The 27389-nt window shown below is 49.9% G+C and overlaps 1 protein-coding gene across 19 annotated transcripts in view; it reads right to left on the bottom strand.

The window, feature by feature from the left end:
- Positions 1 to 27389, bottom strand: part of CACNA1B (calcium voltage-gated channel subunit alpha1 B) — a 292874-nt gene that overhangs the window by 149749 nt on the left and 115736 nt on the right. For all 19 annotated transcript variants that reach the window (XM_033077555.2, XM_033077556.2, XM_033077560.2 and 16 more), the window contains exon 7: positions 11966 to 12069. In XM_033077555.2, coding sequence (XP_032933446.1) covers positions 11966 to 12069 — 104 coding nt within the window. The remainder of the gene's footprint in view (positions 1 to 11965; positions 12070 to 27389) is intronic.

Raw genomic sequence — 27389 nt, 5'->3', positions numbered from 1 at the left:
AGCCTTTCCTCCCAGCAGAGCTGCTCCATCCTCTGATCCCCCTGGTGCCTCCTCTGGACTCTCCAGCAGCTCCAGCTCCCTCCTGTGCTGGTTCCAGGACTGGGGCAGCTCTGCAGGTGGGGTCTCACCTGAGCCCAGGGGCAGAGGGACAGAATCCCCCCTGCCCTGCTGCCCACGCTGGGCTCAGCCCAGGGCAGGGGGTTCAGGGCTGGGGCAGGTCCAGCTCTGCCCCACAGCACCCCCAGGTCCCTGTCCCAGGGCTGCTCCACCTGCTCATCCCTGGACTGATCCCAGGGGTTGTCCTGACCCAGGGGCTGCTCCAGCACTGGTGACACCTCCTGAGGTTCCTGTGGCCACTGCTCGAGCTTGTCCAGGTCCTTGTGCAGGCACTGCTGTAGAAGTTGGGAATGTCACTTCCAGGAGAAGGCAGTTCCTTGGGTCTGTGCCCATTAAATTCCCTCTGAATGCTCCAGAGCTGCTGCACAATCAGATTCAAGATTGGAGTGTCTTGATTTAGGATCTTCCTGGTGAAAGGAGCTCCACTTGTTCTTTCTCATTTCAGGAGATGAGAGAGAGGTCTGGTGAGGCTGGGACTTGTTAAAAAGAGGTTTTTCTAGATGAAATGCAATAATAAACGATGCATGTCTCTTCCACTACATCCATCACCATTCAGGAACTGAAATATTCCCCATTTGCTGCAACTGGAAAACTCCCAGAATTTCCCTTTGAGAGCTCTTCAACAAATTTCAGAACACATTCAAAGAAATGGGGGGAAATTATATCAAAATGCCATATTTCATCTAAAAATATTTCAGCTGAAGTTTCCTTGCCAGCTTCAAATGAAAACACAGAGAGCCCCATGGGAAGGGTTGGGAGCAGTAAATAGGTTTCCTCTTTTATTCAGCATAATTCCCATTTATGCCATTGACTTGCAAAAATCTCCCAAATCACCAGAAAGGAAAAGCCTGAGCAGAAATTTGCTGCTTTCTGCCCAGTTTTGCCTCCAGGTTTTTTTTTCAGAGCTGGTTTCCCACCCTTTGGCCAGTTCTGGAATGTGTGATGATGTTTTTAGTGAGGGTGGAGCAGCTGTGGATCCCCGGCAGTGTCCCGGGCCAGGCTGCGTTTAGAGCAGCCTGGGACAGTGGGAGGTGTCCCTGTGCTGCAGCTGATTCCACAGAGCCAGCAGGGACAAACAGGATTCCAGGGCACTGCATCCATCATGGAATCCACATCCAGTCAGGCTCCACGTGTCACGTTTTTCTCCTCGAGAGTGGCCGGTGCTTAATGTCACCAAGAAATGGATGGGCTGTTGCTCTCCACCTTGCTGGGTGGAGGAGTGAAATCAATCTCGGTGTGAAATATGCACTGGAACAGCCACTCCAGGGCAATTCCAGAGCCCCCCAAGCCACACAAGAGACAGAGACAGCTCCTGAAAAACCACCAGGGTCAGTAAACATAATAAACTAAGGAAATTCTTACAAGTACTTTATCCACGCTGCCCTTAAATTAAAAATACTGTCACACCAAAGAGCAAAAAAAAAAAAAAATCAACAAACCACAATCTTCATCCCCTGGGTGTGATTAAGTTTGTGTGACAGCAGAGAGCTGGGATGGAGCATCCTAAATGCTGCTCCTGCTTTGGGTTTTATGGCACACGCCCAGGGCAAGACTGATCGCATCCCCAAGCTCTGCAATTCAGGTTTGCTGCTCAGAAACCAGACAGAAAAATCAGCCAGAAACGCAGGGAAAGGCAGGGACAGATGAGACAGCACCGCTGTCATCCCACCGCTAATAGTGCGGGTGATTAGCGAGTCGTAATTACAGCACAGGTAATTAGCTCCTCATTGAGAGGGATCCCACGTTCGGATCTCAGGAAATCTCAGACTTTACGCGCAGTGTTGGTGAGAAAGCGGCAGATCCTGCAAGGACTCCGCTCCTGGAAAGCAGCTGGGAAGAACTATCGGAATTTCGAGTCTTCAAATCAACATTAAAGAAATAAATAAATAAATGAAAAAGGAAATTCAGTGAGATCTAGGATTGGCTTCATCTCCAGCCCGAGTACATCTGAGGAAGCCATAAAGCCGAGCCTGGGTGGCAAGTGACATCTCAGGGGCATGGGGACATCTCAGGGGCATGGGGACACCTCAGGGGGCACAGGACATCTCAGGAGCCATGGGGACACCTCAGGAGCCATCGGGACATCTCAGGGGCATGGGGACATCTCAGGGGCATGGGGACACCTCGGGGCATGGGGACACCTCAGGAGGTGTGGGAACATCTCAGGAGGTGTGGGAACATCTCAGGAGGTGTGGGGTGTGGTTTCCCGAAGGATAGGAAAGACTGGTGCTGATGGAGAAATGGGTGCTGACATTTCTGAAATGGGTTTTAATGTCTCTCCCCATCTCAAGCCAAACAAACAACAAAAGCCAACAAGCAAACAAACTCAATTTTGTTACAGAACCCGGAGGATTTAACCAGACAGCCTGAACTTCTAAACTTCAGGGTAGTGGGAGAAATGGGTCGGTGACCCTGAATTTCATGAATAACCACCGAGGTCAGTAAACTCAATGAACTAATGAAATTCTTGCAAGTACTTTATCCACACTGGCCCTAAATCAAAAATACTGTCACAGCGACCAAAGAGCAAAACAAAATCAACAAACCACAATCTTCATCCCCTGGGTGTGTGATGAACTTTGTGTGTGATGGGAGCATCCTGATGCTCCCCTTGCTTTGGGTTTTATGGCACACGCCCAGGGCAGCAGCAGCAGCTTGTGCAAGACTGATCACATCCTCAAACCTCTGCACTTTCTGCACTTGGGGGGAAATGACAGGTTCAAGGGGTGGAATGTGTGGGAAACAGTAAATTCCAAGTGCCTCAGCAATGGGGAAAGGAGGAGGGAAACACACAGCCGGGAGTTTGGGATAAAAGGAGGCTGCACCCTGCAAAACCTGGAGAGAGAAAACCCTGCAGGGACAATGTCCCAGGGGATTTGTCCCTTTATTCGGGGATAATGCCCCAGGGGATTAGTGCCTTTGTTCGAGTAAAGCTGCAGCACTCCTCTGTCTCCTTTATGGACACTGGCTTTTCCCAGCGGGGTTTTCCACACCCTAAGAGGCTGCAGAGGAAGGGCAGAGATCAGAAGATGCTCGTGCAGCACCCCAGACACTGCACAGACGATAAGAGAGGTGAGAGCAGTGCAGTGCCATCTCCATCAGTAAATGCACAGCTCGTGCTCTTGGCAGGCCACAGCCACTGCTCAGGGGTGCACATCCCTCAGGACATCCTGCAGGGTGCCTGGGGAGCTGCTCAGCACTGGCACCACACACCTCCCAAGTTCCCTTGTCCTGAGAGCAAGGCAAGCACAGAATTGTATTTGAAGGGTGGAAGCCCATCTCCTACCATTTATTTTGGTTAATCAACCATGGGGAGGAAACAGAGAGTTAATTTTTCCTGTCCCTCTCAGCTTTGTGGTTTTATGCTGGGATTTGCCACCTTGTCCCAGTCCAACCAAATTCTGCCTGCTTGGGTGAGCCAAAGTGGGAGATTGCTGCTGGGCAGCCCCTCCTCATGTTCCTGCCATCCCGTGGGTCCTGCCATCCTTGTGGGATTGGGTTTCCCACCTCAAACACAAAATCCTGCACAACCACTCCTGTTTCTGCAGGAGGATCTGAGCCAGTCAATATTCCCAACATTTCACCTCCAACCTCAGCAGCATCCATGCACTGCAGGAAAGCAGATTGTTGCTCCAGGAGCAGAATTTGTTCTGCAGGTGCAGAACTCAGTGTTTTTATTTCCTGGGGAACAGCAAATCCTTTACAAGGGGAGGTCTCTGCAGGATGCAACAAAAAACCCCAACACCTTTGTGGCTGGGACTGTTTGTGCAGCCAAGGACACAAAGCCTCAGTGGGGTTAAACATTTATTTTACCTTCTGCAAAGCTGTTCTTTGAAAGGCAGAGGCAGCCAGGGGGGCTGAGCAGAGAGAGCTCACAGAGAGGAGGGAGAGGGGCACAGGGAAATGGGAACAGGGAAAAGCAGGGTCTCATGGCCAGGAAGGAGAGGGGCACTGGGAAATGGGAACAGGGAAATGGGAACAGGGAAATGGGAACAGGGAAAAGCAGGGGCTCAGTGGCCAGGAAGGAGGGGGGCACTGGGAAATGGGGCTCAGTGGCCTGGCTGAACGTGCAGGAAGAGCCTGGGGAGCTGCTGAGCATCCCCAGCACTGCTGGGTGCTGAGGTGGGTCCTGGCAGGGCAGAGAGAGGGAGGCAGGGCCCCAGGTAGGAAGGGGGAGATCTGTAGGACTGCAGGATTGCCCAGGGGCTGAGCAGGGACAGGGACACCCTCTGTCCTCAGCTCCTGAAGCATTGTCCTTCAGCAGGGTGCTCTGTCACCAGGACCCATCACCACCAGCAGCACCAGGGGCTCTTGGGTCTCTCCAAGGACTCAGCTCAGCCCACAGCCAGCTCTGAGAGCCTGGAAGGGGCTGCCAGGGAGCAGCAGGACTGCAGCAGCCCTGCAGGGATCAGATCAGGGATCAGGCACCAACCTTTGGAGTTTCTCATTGAAACTCCTGAAGGAGAGGAGGAAAGGCAGCCCCAGCAGAGGCTGAAGCAGCCACAGCAGCAGCAGAGGCAAGGGACAAGGGACAAGGGAAGGGGTGGGCAGAGGAGGGGGACATTTATTCCCTGTGGCACACAAAGCTGGGAGGATGTTGGTGAGTTAGAAATACACTGTTAGAAGTTAGAAACTTGGCTCAGGGAAGAAAAATGTGAATAGAAAAGCAGTGCAATTTCCAGTCTGGACATGACCCAGAGCTGGGAAGATGCAAACACAAGAGGACAAATCTTAGCTGGCATAGCTGGCACTTTGCACCCACAAGGGCTGCAAACAGAATGACAGGAGAGCAGTGGAAACATGGATTTCTTCTCCATAACATCAGATCTTCACCACAGCAAGGATCAGGAAAAGTTCAGGATGAGCTGACTTTGATTATTCTCATCCACAGACCAAATCCTCAGAAATCTGCAGGCAAAACTAAAAATAATTTGATGCCTCTGACTTACTGCTCTGAAAACATGAATAGAGATAGATGTGGTGTATTGTTAAATCACTGGTTTCAAATAGTTCTAATAGCTCAAATAGGTCACCACTGATCACAGGCAAAGCATCTTGATTGGAAAGACCACATGGAACAGGAAGGCAAAGCTTGGAAATGCACCTCATTTGGGCAAGGAAAAACCTGGGGGAGGTGCAAGGACACCCATCCATGGGCACAGGGAGAGCACACTGAAAACTGCTGGAATGAGAGGAAACCAAACAATGGATTCACTGAAAAGCCAGAATTTTTAAAGAATTCCTTTGTGCTGGTGACAGTTGGCACCTCTAAGATAAGTTTTACTGCAGTTTGCTGAGAAGTCAGAATTTATTAAAGAAGGAAAGCCCAGAGCTGAGAAAGCTCTGTGGCTCCTCACCCACCCCAGGCTGGCCCACCAGCTGCTCCCAAAGAAACACAATTTTGTTTCTAATTCACCTGGAGCTGCAGCCAGCCAGGATCCCCCTGGAAAAGGTCCAGAGTGAGCCCAAAGAGCTGCTTAACCCATCCCAGTATCCAGAGCTGAGGAATAAGCACTGGCTCCATCAGTCCTGCGTGGGGAGAGCTGCTCCTGCTCCCTCCTCATTGCCCTGGGGGAAAACACAGCTCCCCTCCAGCAGCTGAGAGAGGATGGAGTAACCAGAGAGAAGGATCTCTGAGCACCCAGTCAGGCTCCAGAGGCACTTTAATCACTGCCACAGCAACCAGAGGTGTCAAATGCAGACCAGATATAGAAATGTCCTGTGTTTCTGGGAAGAGAAGAGGAACAGCACAGAGGTGAAGCCTTCAATGCATCTTCCTCCCTCCTTTCCTTTGTCTTGTGCCAATTTGGCTTTGATGCTCCCTAATCTGATTAGAAAACTGCAAGTGCCACAGCTGGGCAAAGCTGGCTGGAAGGAGGCACCAATAAAGGAAGAAAAAGGAGTTCAAAAGCCCCATTGATCTCCTGCCTCAGCTGCTGCCACTGCGGGATGAACCTCTGGTTCTGTTCAAGTTTCCACTCCCAGCACAAAGCAGAGGCCCCAGGAAATTCAAATTTAGGTCTCCTCTGTATCATTTTTGTGTTCCAGGCTTTGATTTCCATTGTGGCTTAAGAGAAGGGCAAATAAAGGAAGTGCAGCTCTCCTGGACTAACCAAAACCACAGAAGGAGCAAAGGAGCCACATTCAGTAGGATCAGTCACTGCTCTCTGCCCCCTCCTGCAAAAACACACATTTCTCCCTCATTTCATGTTTGCAATGATGGCTTTGTTAAAAAGGGTGATGAGCAAAGAAAAGGGAGAAAAAAATTCTACTTTTTTCTTCTCTTTCCCCTCCCTTTTAAGCAGAGCCTTGGAACAGACTAAAAGCAAGGAGAAAGCCAGGATCTCTCTCTTTCCATGCTGCAGCTCTTCTGCTGCAAATCATTAACACCAGGCAGAGTCAGCTCACAGCAGGTCCAGAGGGCTGGGAACAAATGAAGGATTGTCTCTGGAAGGAGGGGAAGGAGGACACAAGAACACTTTGCCATTGGGACAAATTAATCAGCACCGCTCTCCTCCAGCCCCTGCACGTCTTGCAGGCTGAGGTTTTATGATCTCAATCTGGCAGAAGTCCTCAGGATGGGAAAACTTGTCATGAAATTCAGCAGGGCAAGTCCCCGAGCAGCTGGGGAGGGGTCAGGGGGTTGGGATGGGGCTGTGCTGCCTCTGAGGAGCTGCTCCAACACCACAAAAACCCCAGTGAGCCTGGGCCAGCAGAGACAGAGATGCCCAGGGAGCCTGGAGCACAGCACAGGGAGGGTGTGTGGTGGGATGAAGCATCCAGGCTCCAGACTGCTCAGAAAAGGGTGAGAAAAAGAATTAAATCCCTTTTTCCTGCCCCTTTTTGCCTGCCCCTTGTCTCCTGCGAGGTGCCAGCACAGCTGGAGCTGTGTCCCCTGCCAGGCTCCACCGGCACAAAGCTGCTGCACCATTCCAAACATCTCCCCACAGTTCCTGGGATGCCTCAGGGTTTTACCTTTTATATATTTCATATATTTGTAATCCTGCAATTCTTTATTGTGTGTATATATATTCTTTAGAATATATATTATATTATATTATATTATATTATATTATATTATATTATATTATATTATATTATATTATATTATATTATATTATATTATATTATATTATATTATATTATATTATATTATATTATATTATATTATATTATATTATTGTTTATTATATTATATCTATAATATTAATATTTGTGTATGTATATATATATATATTTATAATATCTAGTATATTCTTTAGTGTGTAACTCTAAACTCCACACACAGTGTCACTGCTGCTCTCCCATTTTGGGCACACACAACAATTCCTCTCTGGGCTGGCAATCAAGGACACCTCACTGCCTCAGGCCCCCAGAGATGAAAACAAAAGTGAGTTTGGGGAGCAAACTTGGGGTCAGTGACTTCATTACCTGCAGCTGTAATTGGAAGATTCACCCCCAATGTGCAAATGGACCAAACTTATCACAGTGTGAAATCTTGTGAGCCATTGTCCATTCTGGGTGTAGCCCCTGGGGGGCTTTGTCTGCCCTAAATGTACCTGGAGGCCTCAATAAATAGAATTGCTTTTTATCCCTTGATTTTGTCTGGTTTCTGTTTTTAGTCAGCCCCAAAAGGCACCAGCTGCCCCAAGTGATCCCATAAAACACAGCCATGGCACATCCAGGACAGAGCAGTCCCAGCCCAGCCCTGTGGAACGTCTCTAGCCAGATGAGTAAACCCTGGCTGCAACATCACTCTTCCAGCCTGTGCTGGAAATACCTCAGGCTCCCCATAAATATCTGAGGACATGACAAGCAGGGTTTTTCACACCTGAGAGGCGCAGACTCGCAGCCCCAGTGCAGCACTCTGGGAGCGTGGCCTCTCTGGCCACAGTTCCGGCTGTCTCGCCACCCCCAGCGCTGCCCCCGCCTGAATCCCTGCCAAAAAGCACTTAGCCTTGAAATAAGTTCAATCATCTTCCTCCCAGCATCCCAGGATAACGTTTATCCTCTTTGCATTGTGTAATCCAAAGCATCAAAACACTTCACCAACGTATTGTGCGGCATCAGCCAGCTCATTAGCAGGCAAAATTAATTCCTGAGCTGGAGGAAACTGTAATCCCAGAGCCTGTGGAAAAAGCTGGGAGCTGGGATGAGGGGAGCAGCAGCAGGAAAACAGCACTGAAGTGGCTGCTGAGGGAGGGAACAGCAGGAAAACAAGGAGGGGATGGGATGGGATGGGATGGGATGGGATGGGATGGGATGGGATGGGATGGGATGGGATGGGATGGGATGGGATGGGATGGGATGGGATGGGATGGGATGGGATGGGATGAGATGGGAGGATGGGATGGGATGGGATGGGATGGCATGGGATGGCATGGCATGGCATGGCATGGCATGGCATGGCATGGCATGGCATGGCATGGCATGGCATGGCATGGGAATGAAGATGAGGATGATGATGATGATGATGGGGTTGAGATGGGAATAGGGATGGGGGTACCAAGCCCTTGGGAGCACAGGGTAAGAAACCAGCCTTAAGTCAGAAAAAAATTCACTGTGGGGCAGCACTTCTCAACTCCATGTGGGGATTTTTCCTTCCTCGCTGCAAACCATGGGCAGAGTTCAATAAAAAATTCCTTGGGATCATGCCAGGGGGTTCTGTGGTCAGAAGTGAAGCTGTGCCATCCCAAGCAGCAAACAACCCTGTGTTTGAGGGACAGGAGGGCAGCTGGGGTCAGCACTTCCTGCCATGTTTGCAGTCAGAACAATCTCATGGTGCCACCAGAGGCAGCCAATCTTTTTATTTTTATTTTTTTGTGGAAAAGTTGTACTCCCCTTTATTGCTACCTAGATCACAAACAAAGAGTTTACAAATGATCTAATAAAAATAACCCCCTGCTGCAGCCAGCACAGAAAGCTCTTCCAAGGGAAATACATTATGGATACAAGTTCCTCAACATTTGCACCACTGCAGTTGTTCCACTCTCAGAAGATGCCACCTCAGTTTCTGGCAAGCAAGATGCCCCAGCTTCTGGAACAGGGATAACATGAGAGACTGGAGAGATGGGCCAGCAAAACTTCCAGCAGGTGTCCAATCTCCTAATTCCACCTAGTTTTCAATTATTTATTTTTATCATTTACATTTTCCCCTTTCTTTTGTGTGTCTGTGACTGGGGAGTCACCCCAGCACAATTCCCAGCACATGGATGGGCAGAACACACCTATGCTCTGAATTCCAGAATTCCACAGTTCACATGCAGGAGGAAATGAGCTCCTGGATGCTATTGGTATCAAAAAGGAGAGGAATTTCCCCTCCTGCTCCTGCTCTCCTGGCCCTGTGCAGTGCTGAGCTCCCAAATCAGCTGTGACACTCAGCAAAAGCTCCTGCAGAAGGAAATAATCTGTATTTTTCTGCTCTGTTGGGTTCTGCAGGGCTGCTGAGTTTTCTTGGTTTACAGCAGGATCAAGCACCAGGGAAGAGAAAAATGGAAAGGGGGGAGCATAAAGTCAGGAGCAGGGAGGAAAATCCCCCACGAGGGACACTGAACCACAGCTCCAGAGCCAATGGGATGCTGAGTCCTGCTGGAGAGACCTGGGTATTCCAGAAACATCCCTAGGATCCTGCAGGATCACAGTAAAGAACATGAGGTGCACAGGCCATGAAAATCAGCAGCAATTGCTGAGCTCAGCCTGTTCAGGGCTTGTTTGTGGATTCCCTAGCCCTCAATCAAAAGTTTGTTTTATTGAAACAGGAAGGGAAGTGCTGCCAGGAGTCTCCTCAGGAGCTGGGGCTGCTGCTGTCCCTGGGATGTGATGGCTCTGTGTCCTTCAGTGAAGCTCAGTCCTCTGGAAATCACCTCTGTGCCTTCCTCCATGCAGAGACCCAGGCAAAGAATAACTCCAAAAGAAATTTCTCTCTTTTTTTCCTTTTTCTCCATGGTGCTGTCTGGGCTTTTGGCTGCAGAGCACATTAACAGTCTCTGCTTGCTGAGGGGCTTTCCTTTTTTTCTGGTGCCTTCTTATCACTCCTCCGTTCAGATATAGAATCATGGTCTGGATTTTAAAGGGCTTTAAAGCTCATCATGTTCCACCCCTGCCATGGAAACACCTCCCACTGTCCCAGGCTGCTCCAGCCCCAGTGTCCAACCTTGGGCACTGCCAGGGATCCAGGGGCAGCCACAGCTGCTCTGGGCCTCCCCACCCTCACTGGGAAGGGTTTTTATACATTTTATGCCTTTTTTCCTTCCCTGCTCAGCAGCCCCAAGCCCACCAGGAGCCCTGTGCTCCATACCTGTGCTGTGATGTTTATTGCCTCAGCCTCTCCCCAGGAATTATTCCAGGCAAGGACGTCAAAGCACTCTGTGAAACAGAAATTAAAAGCTCCCCTCTGTGAGGAAGATTTTCTCATCCTCACCACTGACAAAGGGAATCCTGCACAGAGCTGTGTTTTTAAGAGGAGATACACATTTATATAATATTCATACTTTGCCCCAAGCAACAAGAGGCTTTCAGGAGAGTCAGACAGAGGTCTCCAGCTCCTGCTCACCAAACCCCTTTGATTCCAGCACAAAGGAACAGGAGCCTGCAGGATTTGGGGTTGGTTTCAACCCACTGTGGAACGAGGGAGATGAAGAACCTGATGAGTCACATTCACCCTGCTGGGGTAATCCCTGAAAATCAGCCATCAGACAAAGCCTCTGGTACACCAGGGTGCCCTGTAAGTGGCTTTGATCAGTTATTGATCAGTTAAAGATGGCTTGGATCACTTGTTGATCAGTTATAAATGACTTTGATCAGTTATAAATGACTTTGATCTGTTATTGATCAGTTACAGATGGCTTGGATCACTTGTTGATCAGTTATAAATGCCTTTGATCAGTTATTTATGATGATTATTCCTGCACTGAAGGGTGGGCCACAGCCTCACCCACAGCCCTCTCCCCTCCTCAAACACCACTGCACTGCTGCCCACAGCCTGTGCCTTGAGGAGGAAAGCAATAACAACACAATACAAATCAACATTGATATGTTCTTTGGAAAACACTTTTCCCAGTCACTCTAAAAAGGAGGAGGAAAGGTGCAGCACTGAAGGGCTTTTACCACACAGCAGCAACAACTCATTTTTTCTTCTTCTGCTGCCAAGAGGCAGAAAAAAAAATCCAGATTTGAATACAGCTCTGTGATCTCAATCACCTGCATGATCTAAGAAGAAACTCAGTGCAGAATGAGAAGCCAAAGTGTGAGAGCTTTATAGTCGTGGAGTGTGTTAATTCCAGATCACATCTCCCCTGATGCTGGGAATGTTCCAGCTTCAGACCTGGCACCTTGGTTCCTGCAAAGGTCCAAACCCAAAACTCAGCTGCACCAAACACCAAATCCCTGGCTGACCCCTGGGGTTTGAACATCAAGGGACCAGCATGTCCCCAAAATCCAGACATTGCATCAAGCAGGTTGAGATCAAACAAACAAAACAAGTCAACAAAGAAATCAAATGCAAGAAAAGAAAAAATCACCACCAAAATAATCCCAAAGCTGAGATCTTTTAATTGCCTTGAGTTTGAGCTTCCCCTTTCCTCAGGCTGCACAGGTGCATTAACAATGCACAAATGCATTATCAACACTCCCATGTCCCACTCCACATTCCCTGGGCCCCAGCAGGTTCCTGATGGCTTTTCAAGGGTTGGCTGCACTGACCCAAATCAGGCTAATTCCACAGAGTTCACTTCACTCTTGGGCATGGATTCAGAATCATCTCAGCTCAGGGTTTTTCACCAGCCTGTCTCCATCAACACATCTTCCCTTTTAATATCCAGGTGAGGAAGAAAATTCCTGAGTGCCTTACCCTGATAAGACGCCCAGCACCAAGTTGAGCATGAAGAAGGAGCCAATGATGATGAGAGGGATGAAGTAAAGCCAGTTCCAGGTATTCCCTGCAGCGTCGTTCGTCTGGAAACAAAGCAGAGACAAACACAAGTATTATTTCAGCTCAGAAAGAAAACAGCACACAGAGCCTGCAGGGCAGAGCAATTCCCCTTGGAATTGCACAGGAGTGTCCCCAGTGATGTCCTGGTCAGTCCTGCTGTGTGCTCCAGCTGAAATTCCAGCCAAAGAACTGACTGTTCCCAGCATCCCCACCGTGATTTTTCCCCAGCTCTGGTGGGGAGATCCCTCTGCTGTCCCTGTCAGGGACCTGATGAGGGGATGGAGCTCACAGGTGACACCAGGCTGGTGGGACATGGATGTGCTGGAGGGCAGCCAGGGTGGATCCACGGGGTCACACCAATGGGCTGAGGGTCAATAAGGGTCCTGTCCTTGGGTCCCAGCTCCAGGCTGGGGCAGAGGGGCTGGGAAAGGCCCTGGGGGTGCTGTGACAGCAGCTGGACGTGAGCCCAGGGGTGCCCAGGTAGGCAAGAGGCCAATGGCACCTGGGCTGTGCCAGCCATGGTCCAGCAGGACCAGAGCAGTGACCACCCTGTGCTGGGGCACCTCAAATCCTGAGTCCAGCTCTGGGCTCCTCAGGAAGGACCTGGAGGGGCTGGAGCATGTCCAGGGAGGGGAACAGAGCTGGAGAAGGGGCTGGAGCACCAGGAGAGGCTGAGGGAACTGGGAAGGGGCTCAGCCTGAAGAAAAGGAGCCTCAGGGGGGCCCTTGTGGCTCTGCACAACTCCCTGACAGGAGGGGACAGCCAGGGGGGATTTGGGATCTCCTCCAAGGAACAGGAACAGGAGGAGAGGGAACGGCCTCAGGCTGGACAGGGGAGGCTCAGGTTGGGTATTGGAAAAATTCCTGCATGGAAATGCTGCCCTGCCCTGGCACAGCTCCCAGGGCAGGGGTGGAGTCACATCCCTGAAGGGATTTAAAGGGGACATGGGTCAAAGGCCTTTTCCAGCCCAAACAATTCCACAGCTCCAGGCTAACCCTGCTGCAGGACCAGGACATATTTTCAGGTGGCCTGTGCAGCCTCCTCCCTCCCCTCAGCATCAGCAGCACATTCCCATCTGAGCTGAGCCACTCCAGCAGGAACCACAGCCTTCCCTAAAGGCTGCAGTTAAACCCAGGATCTGCTCACACAGACAAGGAGACTGCAAGAAACCCAGCATCTCTGGAGTGACAGAATTCCACATCTGCTCACTCAGCACCAGCCAAACCCACCCTGAGCAGGCAGCAGTGGGACATGAACGGGAGGGAAGGGTGGGTTATGAGTTTATGACAAAGTTTCTGCATTCATCAGCCACGAGGGAGCTCTTTGGGGAAGTGCTGAAAAGGAAAATGCCACATGGCCATTGACAGAATCCCAGTGCTGAGGAAAATGCAAATTCCTCTCTTGTGAGAGAAGAATGCAGCAATCTGAGGATCTGTTGTTGGGTGGAAGGAAAGGAAGAAAGGGAGCAAAAAGGAAAATAAAGACCTAAACACATTCCCCTCATCCTTACCCCTCCTCTGCAGAGGGTGAAGGAAAACAGGAGCCCTGAGCTCACCCCCTGCCCAAAGAGCCTAGAGAGAAAGGCTCAAACACCACCTGCATTAATTCTGATATTGCTGCTTTAACTTATTATCTGTGATGCTTTCTGGTCACTGCTCCCACTCATACTCCCAACAGTAATTTTGCTTGCAGGATTCACAAAAGGAGATGTTTTAAATGTGCTTTACCTCAGCCATGCATGTGCATGGTACCACCTCGAAAGTCTCTGTATGAGAAGATGAACAATGAACCCCAAAGTGGCAGAGTGTTTCTCACAGATGATAACATTTATAGCACTGACACAAGTAAATTCTTGCATTTCCCTTGTCCTTCTCCCTCCCCCTGCAGAGGGTAAAGGAAAACAGGAGCCCTGAGCTCACCAACCTGCCCAAAGGCAGAGCCCCCAGAAAACTGCTCTGAAAAACCAACTGGCAAAAACTGTGTTAATTCTAACTGACATTGGTGCTTTTAGCTTATTATCTGTGATGCTTTTTGGCCAGTGTTCCCAAGAATAATTTTGCTTTCAGGACTCAGAAAAGGAAGCACTTTAAATGAGTTTCAGCTGTGCATGTACTTGGTATCATCTCAAAAGTCTGTGTGTAAGGTGAACAGTGAAGCCCAAAGTGGCAGAGTGTTTCTCACAGGTGAGAACATTTACAGCACTGACACAAGTAAAACCCTGGCCTTGGTTAATAGGGTGGGTGTCTGCACAAATCCTTCCTCCAACACCAGACAAGCATCTCTCCAAACAGCAAACACAGTCAGGAATGTCTGTGTCAGTCCATCTGTGACTCAGAGGAGAGCAAGGGGCACTCACCAACCTCACCACAACCCCCTGCTCGAGGCAGAAGCAGCTCATGAGGGACAAATGGATCTGAGGAGAAACAGGAAAACAGGAGCAGAAATGCAGGGAAAGCTCTGAGCTGCTCAATGAGGGGTTTGAATACCTGACACCCCACCCCAATTCTTCATTCCCTGTTTTGTGCTTCCATTCTTCTCTCTCTTGGCATTCAGCTCCCTCCTTGCCCTGATCTCCTGCCCTGCATCTCTGTACATGGGCTCTGAGGGAAAGGGAACATCCTCAGTGCTTCCTTCCCAACACACGGGGAAAAAGAGCCAGGGATGATGAGAGGGATGAAGTAAAGCCAATTGCTGCCTGCAGCACCATTTGTCTGGAAGCAGAGAAAAAGGAGTGGGGGAGTGCCTGGGGCCAATTTCAGAGCAATCCCAGGGGTTTGTATTTAGGGGCTGCTCTTCAGCTCTCATCTTGTCAATCAAACATCTCTGGTTGCAGCAGGCAGGTCCCATCCAGAGGGGACTCGATGGGCTCAGGACATTCCATGGTTCTAGGAGGCTGGGAATGCTGTCAGCCAGGCAAGGGAGCCCATGGGGAGGGGCTGAGGGAGGAACAGATGGGAGAAGGGAAAAGCACATAAACATGCAGCAGGTTCACTGCTGCCAAATGATCGTTTATCATTTATTTCTCCATTTGAAGCCCAAACTTGGCGACAGATCCACAATTCCATGCCACGATCAAAGCCCTTAGAAATGAAATGTGTTGAAATACAACCAATTAAGCAGCCTTCCCTGAGCATTTGCTGGATTGCCTCCTGCTCAGGGCAGGGCAGGGCCTGGCTCTGTTTGCCCTGCCTCGCTCACGAGGATCCAGGACAACCTTCACTCTGGGTACAGTGACAAACACCAGGCAGAGGTGGTGACAAACTGCTCCTGAGAAAGCAGAGCCCTCCTGGATGTGCAACACCCTCCCCAGTGCTCCCAACACAGAGCACAGCACCAGCTCTGCCACAGGAGATGCTTTAATGACTCCAAACCTGTTTGCTGCCAGGAAAACCAAACTCCTTCCCCCAGGGAAAGCCCCCAGAGTCTCACAGGCAGCTCTGTCTGCCCCAAGCCCTTCATCCACAGAGCCACCGAGCTCCAGGCTCACTCATTAAGCAGGAGGAGCCAAGAGATCAAATCAATTTTTATGTTCCAGCTACAACATTTCACTGCTGTAATGTCTGGCCGTCTGTCAGTGCCACTTGTGCCCACAGAGACGTAACAGGAGGGCAAGAGAAATGAAATACTCAACACAACGTGCCAGAACTCCATCCAGAAATTCAGGAGGGGCTCTCACACTGCTCCTGAGCCTTCTGGTTAAGCACAGCCATGGGCTCTTCAGGAGCATCCCCAGAGCAGTGCCCATACCTGGCCCCAGCAGTGCCTGGGCATGGAAAGATCCACATCCCCTAAATGTGACAGCACGAGGCTCCCACAGCTGCACAGAGGGAACTGAGGCATCTGAGGGGCATTTCAGGGCCCCAGGGATCACCACCTCAAACATCTAAAGCCCACACAAACTCTCCAGCCCCTGGAGTGCTCTCCCTAAAACATCTGAGCTCTGCTCAGCCCCAGCTGCTCCCACCCTGACCTGGCACTGGCAGCAGGATGCACCCAGCATGCTAAAATACCAAATACTCAGTTCCCAATTCCCAAAAATCACCTCTATAAACTGCTCCAGGTGACTCTGCTCCATCAGCCACCCGGAGCTGCTGTCCCTGCTCACAGCTGGCTGTCACAGGACAATCTTTCCCTGTTCACTCCCTATTGATGCCTTTTGGGGCCACCTAGAAACAGAGGCCACACAAAATCAAGGGAATAAAAAGTAATTCTATTTATTGAGGCCTTCAGGTACATTTAGGGCAGACAAAGCCCCCCAGGGGCTACACCCAGAATGGACAATGGCTCACAGGATTTCACACTTTGATGAGTTTGGTCCATTTGCACACTGGGGGTGAATCTTCCAATCACAGCTGCAGGTAATGAAGTCATTGACCCCAAGTTTGCTCCCCAAACTCACTTTTGTTTCCATCTCTGGGGCCTGAGGCAGTGAGGTGTCCTTGATTGCCAGCCCAGAGAGGAATTGTTGTGTGTGCCCCAAATGGGAGAGCAGCAGCTCAGCTGTGTGTGGAGTTTGGAGTTACACACTAAAGAACTGCAGGGTTACAAATAGATGGAAAACATAAAAGCTGAAATCCTGAGGGATCACTGTACTGGCTTTGAGCACCCAGGGGCTCTCTCCTCCCTCTGTGCTCAGTGCTGGTGTCCCCAGGCAGTGACAGCACCTCTGGAGGTGCAGGGTCTGTGGGTGAGTATTGGCAGCTGTAGCACACTCAAAGCCAAAGGCTGCTGTCCTGCAGGGGGATTAATGCCCTGAGCTGCAGGGCAGGGCATTCTCCAGCCCAACTCCCAGCACTTCCCACCACCAGGCCTTTTGTGAGCTGTCCAAGAGCAGAGCAGGGCCAGGATTAATCCTCACTCTGTGTCCCAGGCACACAGAGCTGCTCAGGCACTGCTTCCCTGTGTTAACAAGGTGGCAGCTGTGTCTGCTTATTAATTCATTCCAAGATATGTTTTGAAACAATCGACTTGAAAGCAGCCAACTGCTGCTTGTGCTGTGCTGCAGAGCCCAGAAATGCCTTTGTGTCACCTTTCATCTCCATTCCTGCAGCCCTGGCCATCCCCCACCATCCCAGGGCATGCAAGGCTGCTCCAAGGGGAATTTCCTCATCCCTGGCAGTGTCCAAGGCCAGCCTGGATGGGGCTTGGAGCACCCAGGGCGAGTGGGAGCTGTCCCTGCCCATGGTGGAGGTGGGGTGAGACGATTTTTAAGGTCTCATCCAGCCCAAATCAATCTGGGATTCTCATGGTGGAGCTTCTCTGCTCCAGCCCCATCCCATCACCAGGAAATGGCCAAAAAAGCCTGGTCTGCTCCAGTATCCTTCTCCCATCCCATTATCCCATCCCATCCCATCCCATCCCATCCCATCCTCCCAGGGTCTCTGCCTGCTTTTGGCTCCTTGCTCCCCAGGGCTCTCAGATCATCCCAGCTCCCACTGCTCGAGCTGCTTTGGGAGGGGAAGGAACTGCACATAAAACAACCTTTAATGTGAAAGACAGACAATTAAGGGGCTGCCACGTAAATGAGTGGGGGTCAATAACAGGATTTAATTGGACAGATACAGCCAAACACCACAGAGCATTTGTTTTTACCGTGGTTTTAATCAGAATACAAAATACAGCACACCTAGATTTACTCATCGAATCTAATCAATGGCACAGCCTGACTTATTCAGGGCAATTAAAGGGTAATATTCCCTTAGTTAAGTGCTTTTGCATTGAGAACTCTCAGCTGTCTTGGAGAGATGAACTCTCTTTACCCTCGGTCTGATTTTTCACAACTCTTTTCCTCACCATTTCTGATAATTAGTAAAGCTATTTACGGGTGATTTATTTCTATCTGCTCCTATTCTGACATTTAAATGAACACAGAAATTACTGAGATTAAAATCAAAAACACTACAAGCACGTACAAGAGCACATGGAACGGTGAAAATAGGAGGAGGAAAAAACAAGTATTTTTTTTAAGCCTTCTGTAACCTTTCTGAGCCAGAAACACCCTTGGACACTTCCAGGGATGGGGCAGCCACCACATAATTCCCTCAAATACACCAGTCCAGAGCTGGGCTTTCCTCTGAAAGCATCCAAATGCATCAAACCAACCCAAATAGGAGAGGAATCTGGGTAAAATCCTCAGAGCTGGCAGCATTTTAATTTTGCACAATAGCAGTGGATGTAGGAACACGTTTTAACTGTAGTTGTTGCAAGCAATATTAATGTTAATTCAGCCAAGTTTAAATAGAAGCAAATCCTCTCCTTTGTTTCTGCCCTTCTCCAGAGCTGGGGAGGCTGGAAAAGCAGAACCACTGCTGTTTCATGCCTTGATCCAAAGGCTTATGGCACCAATATATCAATACATAAATATGCTAACAGGGTTTCTTGATAAAAAATTCATTCTTTTCCCAGCTAGCATGAACTCACTCAGCTGCTTTATTCATGAGCCTGCCTGGCACTGGGAAAGCTCTGCCACTGTCAAAAATAACAGGCTGGCCAAGGGACTCTACCTCTTTTTGAGTGTTTTTATTTTGATTTCGTAGCCTCTCCTCCCTTTCTTTTATTTTTAAACAGCTGTGGCCTTGAATTATGGATGGGAGCTGGGTGCAGACTGTTCCTGCTGGGGACAGCTGAGGCACCTCCAGGCTCAGGAGGGGCAGGGCTCTGGCTGGAGCTCTCAAGAGCAACTTGTGCCCCAGCAAACTCCTGCCCAGCCCCTCTCAGCCCCATGGGACACTCATCTGGAAGATAAGGAGGATTTAAGGCCAGGTTAGATGGGGCTTGGAGCACCCTGGTCTGGTGGAAGCTGTCCCTGTCCTCAGCAGGGAGGTTGGAATGAGATGAACTTTAAGGTCCCTTCCAACCCAAACCATTCTGTGACTCTCTGGAGATGCATTTTGCACACTTTAGCACAAATCTAGAAGCCACAGGGCTCATGAGACCAAGTTACTCCAACAGTTTCACAAAAAGTGACTCAAACTGAGATGCTGCAGGGGCAGCCAGTGCATCCAGCAAGACTCCAAATATTCTGATTCCAACCAGCAGTGCCTCAGTCACCCATCAGGTTTCTCTGAGTACAAGATTTGCATTTTCTGGAGAAAAAGGAGAGCAAGGAGCTCTTGGGGTTGGGTGGTGCAGTGGGAGAGGGAAGGGAAGGGAAGGGAAGGGAAAGGGAAAGGGAAAGGGAAAGGGAAAGGGAAAGGGAAAGGGAAAGGGAAAGGGAAAGGGAAAGGGAAAGGGAAAGGGAAAGGGAAAGGGAAAGGGAAAGGGAAAGGGAAAGGGAAAGGGAAAGGGAAAGGGAAAGGGAAAGGGAAAGGGGAAGGGAAAGGGAAAGGGAAAGGGGAAGGGAAACAGACTCTGCTGTTGAGCTTGGGATTCTTATCAAGCACAAATTGTTCATTCCCTCAGAGAGCTCCTGTGTGAGCCAAGCTGCACTTGGAGCAAATTCAGTGCTCTCTGGACATGGATTTCTTACTCTGCAAAGGCTTCAGGTGTCTGAAGAGCCAAAGCTGTCCCCAAATGTGCTCTGAAAGTCATGAGGAGGGAGAAGTATCTCCAGTATAAATGTATAAAATGTATAAAACAGAGAGAGATTTAGAGCCCTGCTCACTTTGGCTGCTCAGGCACACATGAGATGTTCAGATAAGGATCCATTCAGACCCACAGAGTTGTGCTGGTCTAGTGAGTGGATGCAGAATAAACTTTTCCTGCCACTCAGCAGTCCCTGGGCCCTGCAGCCCCTCAGTCAGCAGAGCAGAGCCATCCCCACAGCAATTCAAGGCTCCAGAATTTGCTGGCTTTGAGCAGAGGAAATTGTGGGGCAAGGCCCAAAATCTCTGCAAATAACAACAGCCCTAAGCATAATGCACAGGCTTCCTCATCATCCAGTGCACATCCAGATTCTGCTTGATTTTCCCTCTAAACATCTCTACCAAGAATCCCTAAGACATTTCCAGTAGCAGAAAATGGATTCAGTGAATTAAAGCCTGGATTCTATTGTATAAAATCATAACCAAGGGCTGTTACACACCTGCATTCTCCAGCAGAGGATTGGGAATGAGCAGGGTATTGATTTATCTAGGTTAGGCCACCTTCTCATTCTTGTCTTCTAATGAGACACCTCCAGCAGCTCTGCTTTTCCTTAATTATGAGCAAAAAACATCCTTGTAGATAAATCTATGGCTCAGGAGCTGGAGCTGAGAGCTCAGTCCCACAGAACTGAGAGCACAGCAAAGCCCCCAGGCCCTGCAGCCTTTTGTCAATGCAATCCCTACTCAGAACAAGATTCCAAAGGTCTTTTATCCTTCCCATTTCCCTGCTTCAGACAAAACAGAACAAAAAAACCAGTTGGGCATGATCCTCCTGGCTCCATCTAAAGATGTTTCACAAGGTTTTGAGAAGACATTTTAAATAAAAAGGACTCTCTGCTAGAGGAAAGAAAAAAAGGTTTTTCCTAACCACAAGCTTTGCCAAGTTGTTCCAAATTTGAATGAAAATTCCCTGTGAAATTCCAAATTGAAGTGTGAAAATATTTACTACAGTGTATATTCATTAAGTCTGTAAAAAATGATGAGAGCAGCTCAAAGCTGCTCCTCTTTGGATTCCAGGGGGAGGAAACAACCTGGGAACAACAAAGGTTTTGCCACAGAGCAGTTAATAAACAAACCAACCCCAGAGGGGACAGGGACACCCAGGGGGTTTTGGGATGAGCTGCTTCCCACAGTTTCTGGGTGATTTTCCTCCCCTATAGGGGATTTGCTGGATTTTAGAATATAGAATGGTTTGGGTTGGAAAGGACCCTAAAACCCATCTCATTCCTCCCTCTCCCACCATCCCAGGTGGCTCCAAGCCCCATCCACAGCCTGGCCTTGGACACATCAGGGATGGGGTTTGAAAACACAAGAAAGAATAAAAGTGTTGCTGTAATTTAAAAAAGGGTTTAAAATTTCCTATTAAAGGCTCTGTTTTGCCAGGAACTTTATCTTTTGGAGGAAAAACAACAGACTGCCCAAGCTGCTCAGGGCCAGAAGGTGCCATTGTTCTCTGTCTGCCACTGGTGACATTCCAGCCTCCCTGCTTCTCTTCTTGGGATCCTGGAATGCTTTGGGTTGGAAGGGACCTTAAATCTTACCCAGTGCCACCCCTGCCATGGGCAGGGACACCTCCCACTGTCCCAAGCCCCATCCAGCCTGGCCTTGGGCACTTCCAGGGATGATGTGGAAACACAAAGAAGAATAAAAGTGTTGCTGGAATAAAAAAACTGGCTTTAAAATTTCCTATGAAAGGCTCTGTCAAGCCAGGAACTTTATCTTTTGGAGGAAAAACAACAGATTGCCCAAGAGGTGATGGCTGCCCCATCCCTGGCAGTGTCCAAGGCCAGGCTGGATGGGGCTTGGAGCAGCCTGGCATGGTGGGAAGTGTCCTGCCCATGGCAGGGGTGGCACTGGGTAAGATTTAAGGTCCCTTCCAACCCAAAGTATTCCAGGATTCCAAGAAAAGAGCAGAGAGGCTGCAATGTCAGCAATGACAGAGAACGATGGCACCTCCTGCCCTGAGCAGCTTCAGCTCCCAGCTGGCTGTAGCTCCCTCACAGAGCCCAACAGACTGACCACAGGTCTGCCCCACACCCTGTGCTCCCTCCTCCTGCTGGGGACAAGCACACACCCAGCCCTGGCAGCTGCCATCTGTGCAGCCCCCAAGCCCAGCACCCCCTGAGCTGCCTTGTCCCCACCTGGAGCATCCACCACACCACACCCAGCACTGTCCATTCCAGCAGCTTCCCTGTCCAGCCCTGCACCCAGGGCAGAGCTGTTGAGTCAAGAGCAAAACTTCTCCCAGAGCCCCCTCAGCCCCTTCTGTTGGAGCAGGGATTTGGGACTGGTGTCAGAACTACAAAACCTCGGTGTGCTTTTCTCAGACCCCTTGTGCTTTTCTCAGACCCCTTGTGTCACTGTGTCACTGCAGCCCCTGGGGCAGCAGGGATGGCAGAGCACTGGAAAGCACCCAGCTGCCTCTTCCATCCTGGGCAGGAGAGCAATTGTCAGGCACGTTCAGAGCTGTTTGTACCCTGGGTGCTTTCATGCTGTTGAGCTGCAAGTGGATTTCTTCAGCTGAGGTTTTTTTCTTGGCAAGCCCCCACGATTACGCTGCTGTTCAGAGAGGTTTCTTTGCTTTTCAGAGAGCAGTTGCTGCCTTGGAGAGACTCTTGAAGTTTGGCTGATATATGTCACTCTCCTGCTGTATATCTGAAATGTCTCCTATTAAACCTGGAGGTGGCCACCTCACAGTCATTTTGAATAAATCTTCTCTGAGACATTAAATCAACCCCAGAAGATTCAGGGAGGTGCTTCAGCTCCTGCTCAGCTCCACAAGTGCTGCTCTGAGCAGGGTTGGAATGTCTCAGTCCTCTCAGCCCTGGAGGGAATGCCCACATGAGCATGGGGCAGCCAGGCTGTGTTCCCACATGGATGGACACCCAGCATGGGCACAAACCTGCAGCACTCTTGGCATTTAAATATTCCAAAGCCATTTCAGCCTTAGGCTTGCTCCACACATTTCCTATTCCAGCATCTTTGGGTTTCTGCAAACCTCCCAGAGGAGGAGGCATCCCTTAAAAGAGCTGGGAATTCAGCCCTTTGGCAAACAGATTCAGGAGGAAAGCAGGAATCATGGATATCAGCCAGTGCAGAAGTGGGGCTGGTATAGATTCATGTACTGACAGCTCACACAGGATCCATCAGCTGTGCAGATTCCTCCTCTTAACCTTGTGCTGCTTGTTCAGTGCTCCACAAGGGATTTTTCCTACAAATCCGTGGATGCTCTCACCAATTTATTACACTCCTGGACTGCTACAGCCAGCCAGGTCTCATTAGCAGCAAGTTTGTTATTCCAAAGCCTGGAGTGAGGCTTCTCCCTGAGGAAAAGGGAGTTGAGAAATCCACTCCATCTGCTGCCCAGGAGAGTTTGGACACAGAGCTCCAGAGAGGGGTTTAAGGCACAGAGAAACTTGGATATTTTTACACACATGGGTGGTAGATGAGTCTGTTTACACTCAATTACACAAGAATTTCTGAAATTTGAGATGCTGAGATGTCTGTTGCACACCAGTGATCAGCTAAGTGAATGAAGTTTGACCTGAGACCGATTTTTCTACATAATAATAAATCTGATACTCAAAAACCCACAAGTTGTAACAACAAAATGGGATAGAGGAAGCTTAAATCCAGCAGGAAATGTGGATGAAATGCACATCTCAACTGGCAAAATTCTGTGTGCCAGCAGCAGGGGTGTGAGGGGGTCACAGGGGACACAGGCACGTGTGGGCTCTGTTGGGACGGGTTTCACACATCCACAACTCCCACTGTGGCTTTGTGCTCGAATCAATCGTTGGCTGAGCTTGTCTGGGGTTTTTCTGCACAGGTTTGGTCACCCCAGGTGTGTCCCTGCCTTCCAGTATCCCTTCCACAAAAGCACCATCCACAGGAAAGGCTTTTCCCTTTTTCCCTTCCTCCCTCCCAGCCTTTCCCTCTCAACCCAGCCCTGCACTCAGAGCTGCTGCCAGGCTCTTGGCTGCCTGCTCCAAACTCTGCCATCACTGCCCTACTTTCCTGCAGATGATTGGTGATACTGAGCCACAAAATCTACAAAATCAACATTAACCCCACAGCTCCAGGCTGGGAATTATCATTTATGTGCACGCCGAAGGTGCCTGGTTCTTATTAGCAAATTCAAATCACCCTAACTCGATAGTGAGTGCAATTGAGCACTAACAGCATTAGCAGATTTTTCTCTTCTTGTGAAGCTGCAGGGAGAAAGTGAGAGCACAATTACACCGTGGCACAGCTCAGGAGCTCAGCTCCCATCTCCATCACGGGTGTGTGACACCAGCATGTGACACGTGCCCTGCTGGCTCTGTCCCCAGCACAGCCCTGGGCAAATGCACAGTGACAAGAGAAGTTCAGCACTGCTGAGCATCAAGTCCCAGGGGTAACCTCTCCCTAGGTCAGGGCTGTAGGGGATTTTACACTAAATCTGTGGCACAGCTCAGGCAGATGCTGTGTGCTCTTGGCTCTGAGATGCTCGAGAAAGCAGAGATCAGAACAGGCTCTGCAGACAAAACCACAGTGACATTTTTTTCACACACCTGTGGGCATTGCACGTTTCAGCATTCATTTTTCATCTATTGGCTTCTCCCTTCCCACATGTGCTCCATTCTTGGAGTCCCCAGAGGGTGCTGGCACTGCCCAGGCTCCCCAGGGAATGGGCACGGCCCCGAGGCTGCCAGAGCTCCAGGAGCGTTTGGACAGCGCTGCCAGGGATGGACAGGCTGGGATTGTTGGGGGGCTGGGCAGGGACAGGCTGGGATTGTTGGGGGGTCTGGGCAGGGACAGGCTGGGATTGTTGGGGGTTTGGGCAGGGCTGGACTCGAGGCTCCTGCTCATCCTGTCAGCTGTGATTCCCTGATCTCCACCAGCTGAATCCTGAGCTGTGGCCCAGGGGAAGCAGAGCACCCCTGTTCTCATGTTGCCCTGTTTCAGCTCTGAATGCCAAGGCTGGCACAGCCCCTGCTCTGTTTTCCAGCCCCACACTCACCTGGAGCAAAACTTCGACAGGGAAACGACAGGGACTGCAGTGCCAACAAAGGAACCATGTCAGAAATGTGCTGTGGGATTCAGAGTGGCAAAACAAAGCCTCTCCTTATCCTTATTTTCCCTGTTAATGTAAGGAAAACCCTTCAGCAGCTTTTCCTTTTGCTGCCTGCTCACACTTTTGCTGGTTAAAGAGCTTTGTTCTCAATATTTATTCATGAAGAGAGCTGATGGTGCACAGAGTGATCACAGGAGACTGAAGCCACCCTAAACCTCCTCACACCACTGCTGCCAGCCCCAGGACACACTGACATGACTGCAAACACAACATTTCTTCTCACTCCTCTCAGTATTTAGCAATTGTGCATCTGTAATTTACTGGATCAGTTCAAACAGAGAGCAGCCCAACTGCTCATCAGTTGTACAAGGAGAGAAGAGCAATTCCAGTGCCACCAATGAACAGAGCAATTCCAGTGCCACAGAGCAGTTCCAGTGCCACCAATGACAGAGCAGTTCCAGTGCCACAGAGCAATTCCAGTGCCACCAATGAACAGAGCAGTTCCAGTGCCACAGAGCAATTCCAGTGCCACAGAGCAGTTCCAGTGCCACAGAGCAGTTCCAGTGCCACCTGCAGAGTCCCACAGGCTCTGCTGGAGCAGTCACTGCACCCCCAAATCAGTTGGGACAGTCCCCATGAGCAAAGCCAAGTGCAAACCCCCACAGGAAAGCACAATCTGAGCAAAGGACCAACAAAAAGACACTGAAGTCACCTGGAAACGTCAGGAGCAGCCAGGGAGCAAAGAGGAACCTTCACCCAAGTCTGAGATGAGGGGATGTGCTTTGTGTGATTTATTTCCCTTCTGCTTTCTGGAGCACATTCAGACTGACCCTCACAGCACCTCCCTGGAAATCACCTCATGGTCCAGGAAATCAGGGCTGGTCACACCCAAACTCCTCCTGAGGAGCATCACCTTGGATTCCCCAGCTCACACTGTGAGTGATGCAGACCAAGAGTCACAGGTTTGATCTTCATAAATGAACCTTTCACTGACACAGGGTGCCCAGAGCAGCTGTGGCTGCCCCTGGATCCCTGGCAGTGCCCAAGGCCAGGTTGGACATTGGGGCTGGAGCAGCCTGGGACAGTGGGAGGGGTCCCTGCCCATGGTGGAGGTAGAACAAGATGAGCTTTAAGGTCTCTTCCAACCCAACCATTCCATGATTCTCTGAAACACCCCAAAAAGACACATGTGAGCTCCCCAAGCTGGGACAACAAAGTCTCTCCTGCCCCAACACCATCCCAGCAACAAAACCATCTCTGGGTTGGGCTGGAATTGGAACAACAATTACACCCCAGCTTTTCACTTTTGTATCTCCTTAGGAATGAAAAAAATACAAAGGCACAAAAAGGAATGAAAAATACCAAGTGAATCATAAGCTGTTTTAATTCAGGGAGGGTAAAGTTCCAGTTGGGATCCAATTTAAGGTAGATTTATATCTTGTTTGAACTGTTCATCCCTACTCACAAGCATATTAGGTTAGGCCCAGTCCACAGTCTTGGAAGACCCACTGGGCACTAATATTTGTCAGTAGGAAACAAAAGAAACATGAAAATCTCTTGGCATTAAGATGAAAAGAGAGTGAGGGTGCACTCTGACATTTCTCCTCCCCTGCAAGGAGCCCCTGTTCTGCAAAGCAAATTCCACAGTGGAGCTTTGAACTCCTGGGGAGGAGAGAGGAAAGGTGAAAGCCCCCAAAGCTCACTCAAAGTCAGCACCCAGGTTTCTGACAGTCCAGATGGAGCAGATCTGACCCACGATTTTCTGGGACCACAAACACAATTCTCCATTCTTTGGAAGTTCCTGGAGGACAGCAAGGAGCCCCCACCCCTTCCCAATCCACTGAGATCCCAAGGAAAGCTCTGAGCTCCCAACTCATCACTGCCAGGGCCACAGCAGCTCCATCAGGAAGGCTCCCAGCTGGCTCCTCTTTGCAAGGAATGCTCAGATTTGCAAAATAATCATTTTAATTCAGGAATTCACGGGCAGGCACAAAAGTTTTCAGGCTTTTCTCACTTCGCAAAAAAACAGGGGAGCTCCCCATGGCAACCAGTGGAGGGTTTGATGATGGACAATAAAGTTCTTGCCTGGGCAAAACTGGGAATTACTGCTCAGAAAAGGAAATCAGAGTTGTACTATTGCCTCTTTAAAAGGTTTTCCACCTCCACAGAGCCCACATTAGCAACAGATGAATCACTGTCATTCACAAACACCAAGCACGTAAACAAGAGGATCTAAAATGATCCAGAAATTATCTTAATTTGAAAATGAGATCTGGAGGGAAAGCAGGGCTCAGATCCCAGGGCACCACCATGCTGAGCAGTGGCATTGTTTCCTCCAGCCCAGCACAAGGATTTCTTTCCCCAGGCTCTGCCCTTGGAGTCCATCTCTGGAAATATTCTCCCTCAGCAGCACCAGCAGCTCCTGGTTATTGCCAGAGCCCTGCCCAAAGCATGGCAGCAAACTTAGCAATGCTTGGCAGATCCAGGCCCTCCATGGGGACAATGAACACATGCACATGAGGGGCCCCAGAGCTGCTGTGAGCACCAGGCACCTCTGACCTCAGGCACGAGCTGAGTGGCTCCTTGCTGTCCCAACCTCAACCCACGGTGTCCCACGGCACCCCAAGGCCAGTGGGATGCTCCAGGTGAACACCACAAGCTCCAAGGGCCACCCTGAGGCAGAGAGCCCAGAGCAGAGACTGCC

This window comes from Catharus ustulatus, chromosome 21, assembly GCF_009819885.2.
Source record: "Catharus ustulatus isolate bCatUst1 chromosome 21, bCatUst1.pri.v2, whole genome shotgun sequence".
Lineage (NCBI taxonomy): Eukaryota > Metazoa > Chordata > Aves > Passeriformes > Turdidae > Catharus > Catharus ustulatus.
The sequence above is the reverse complement of the archived record's forward strand: the minus strand, read 5'-3'. Positions and strand labels throughout refer to the sequence as shown.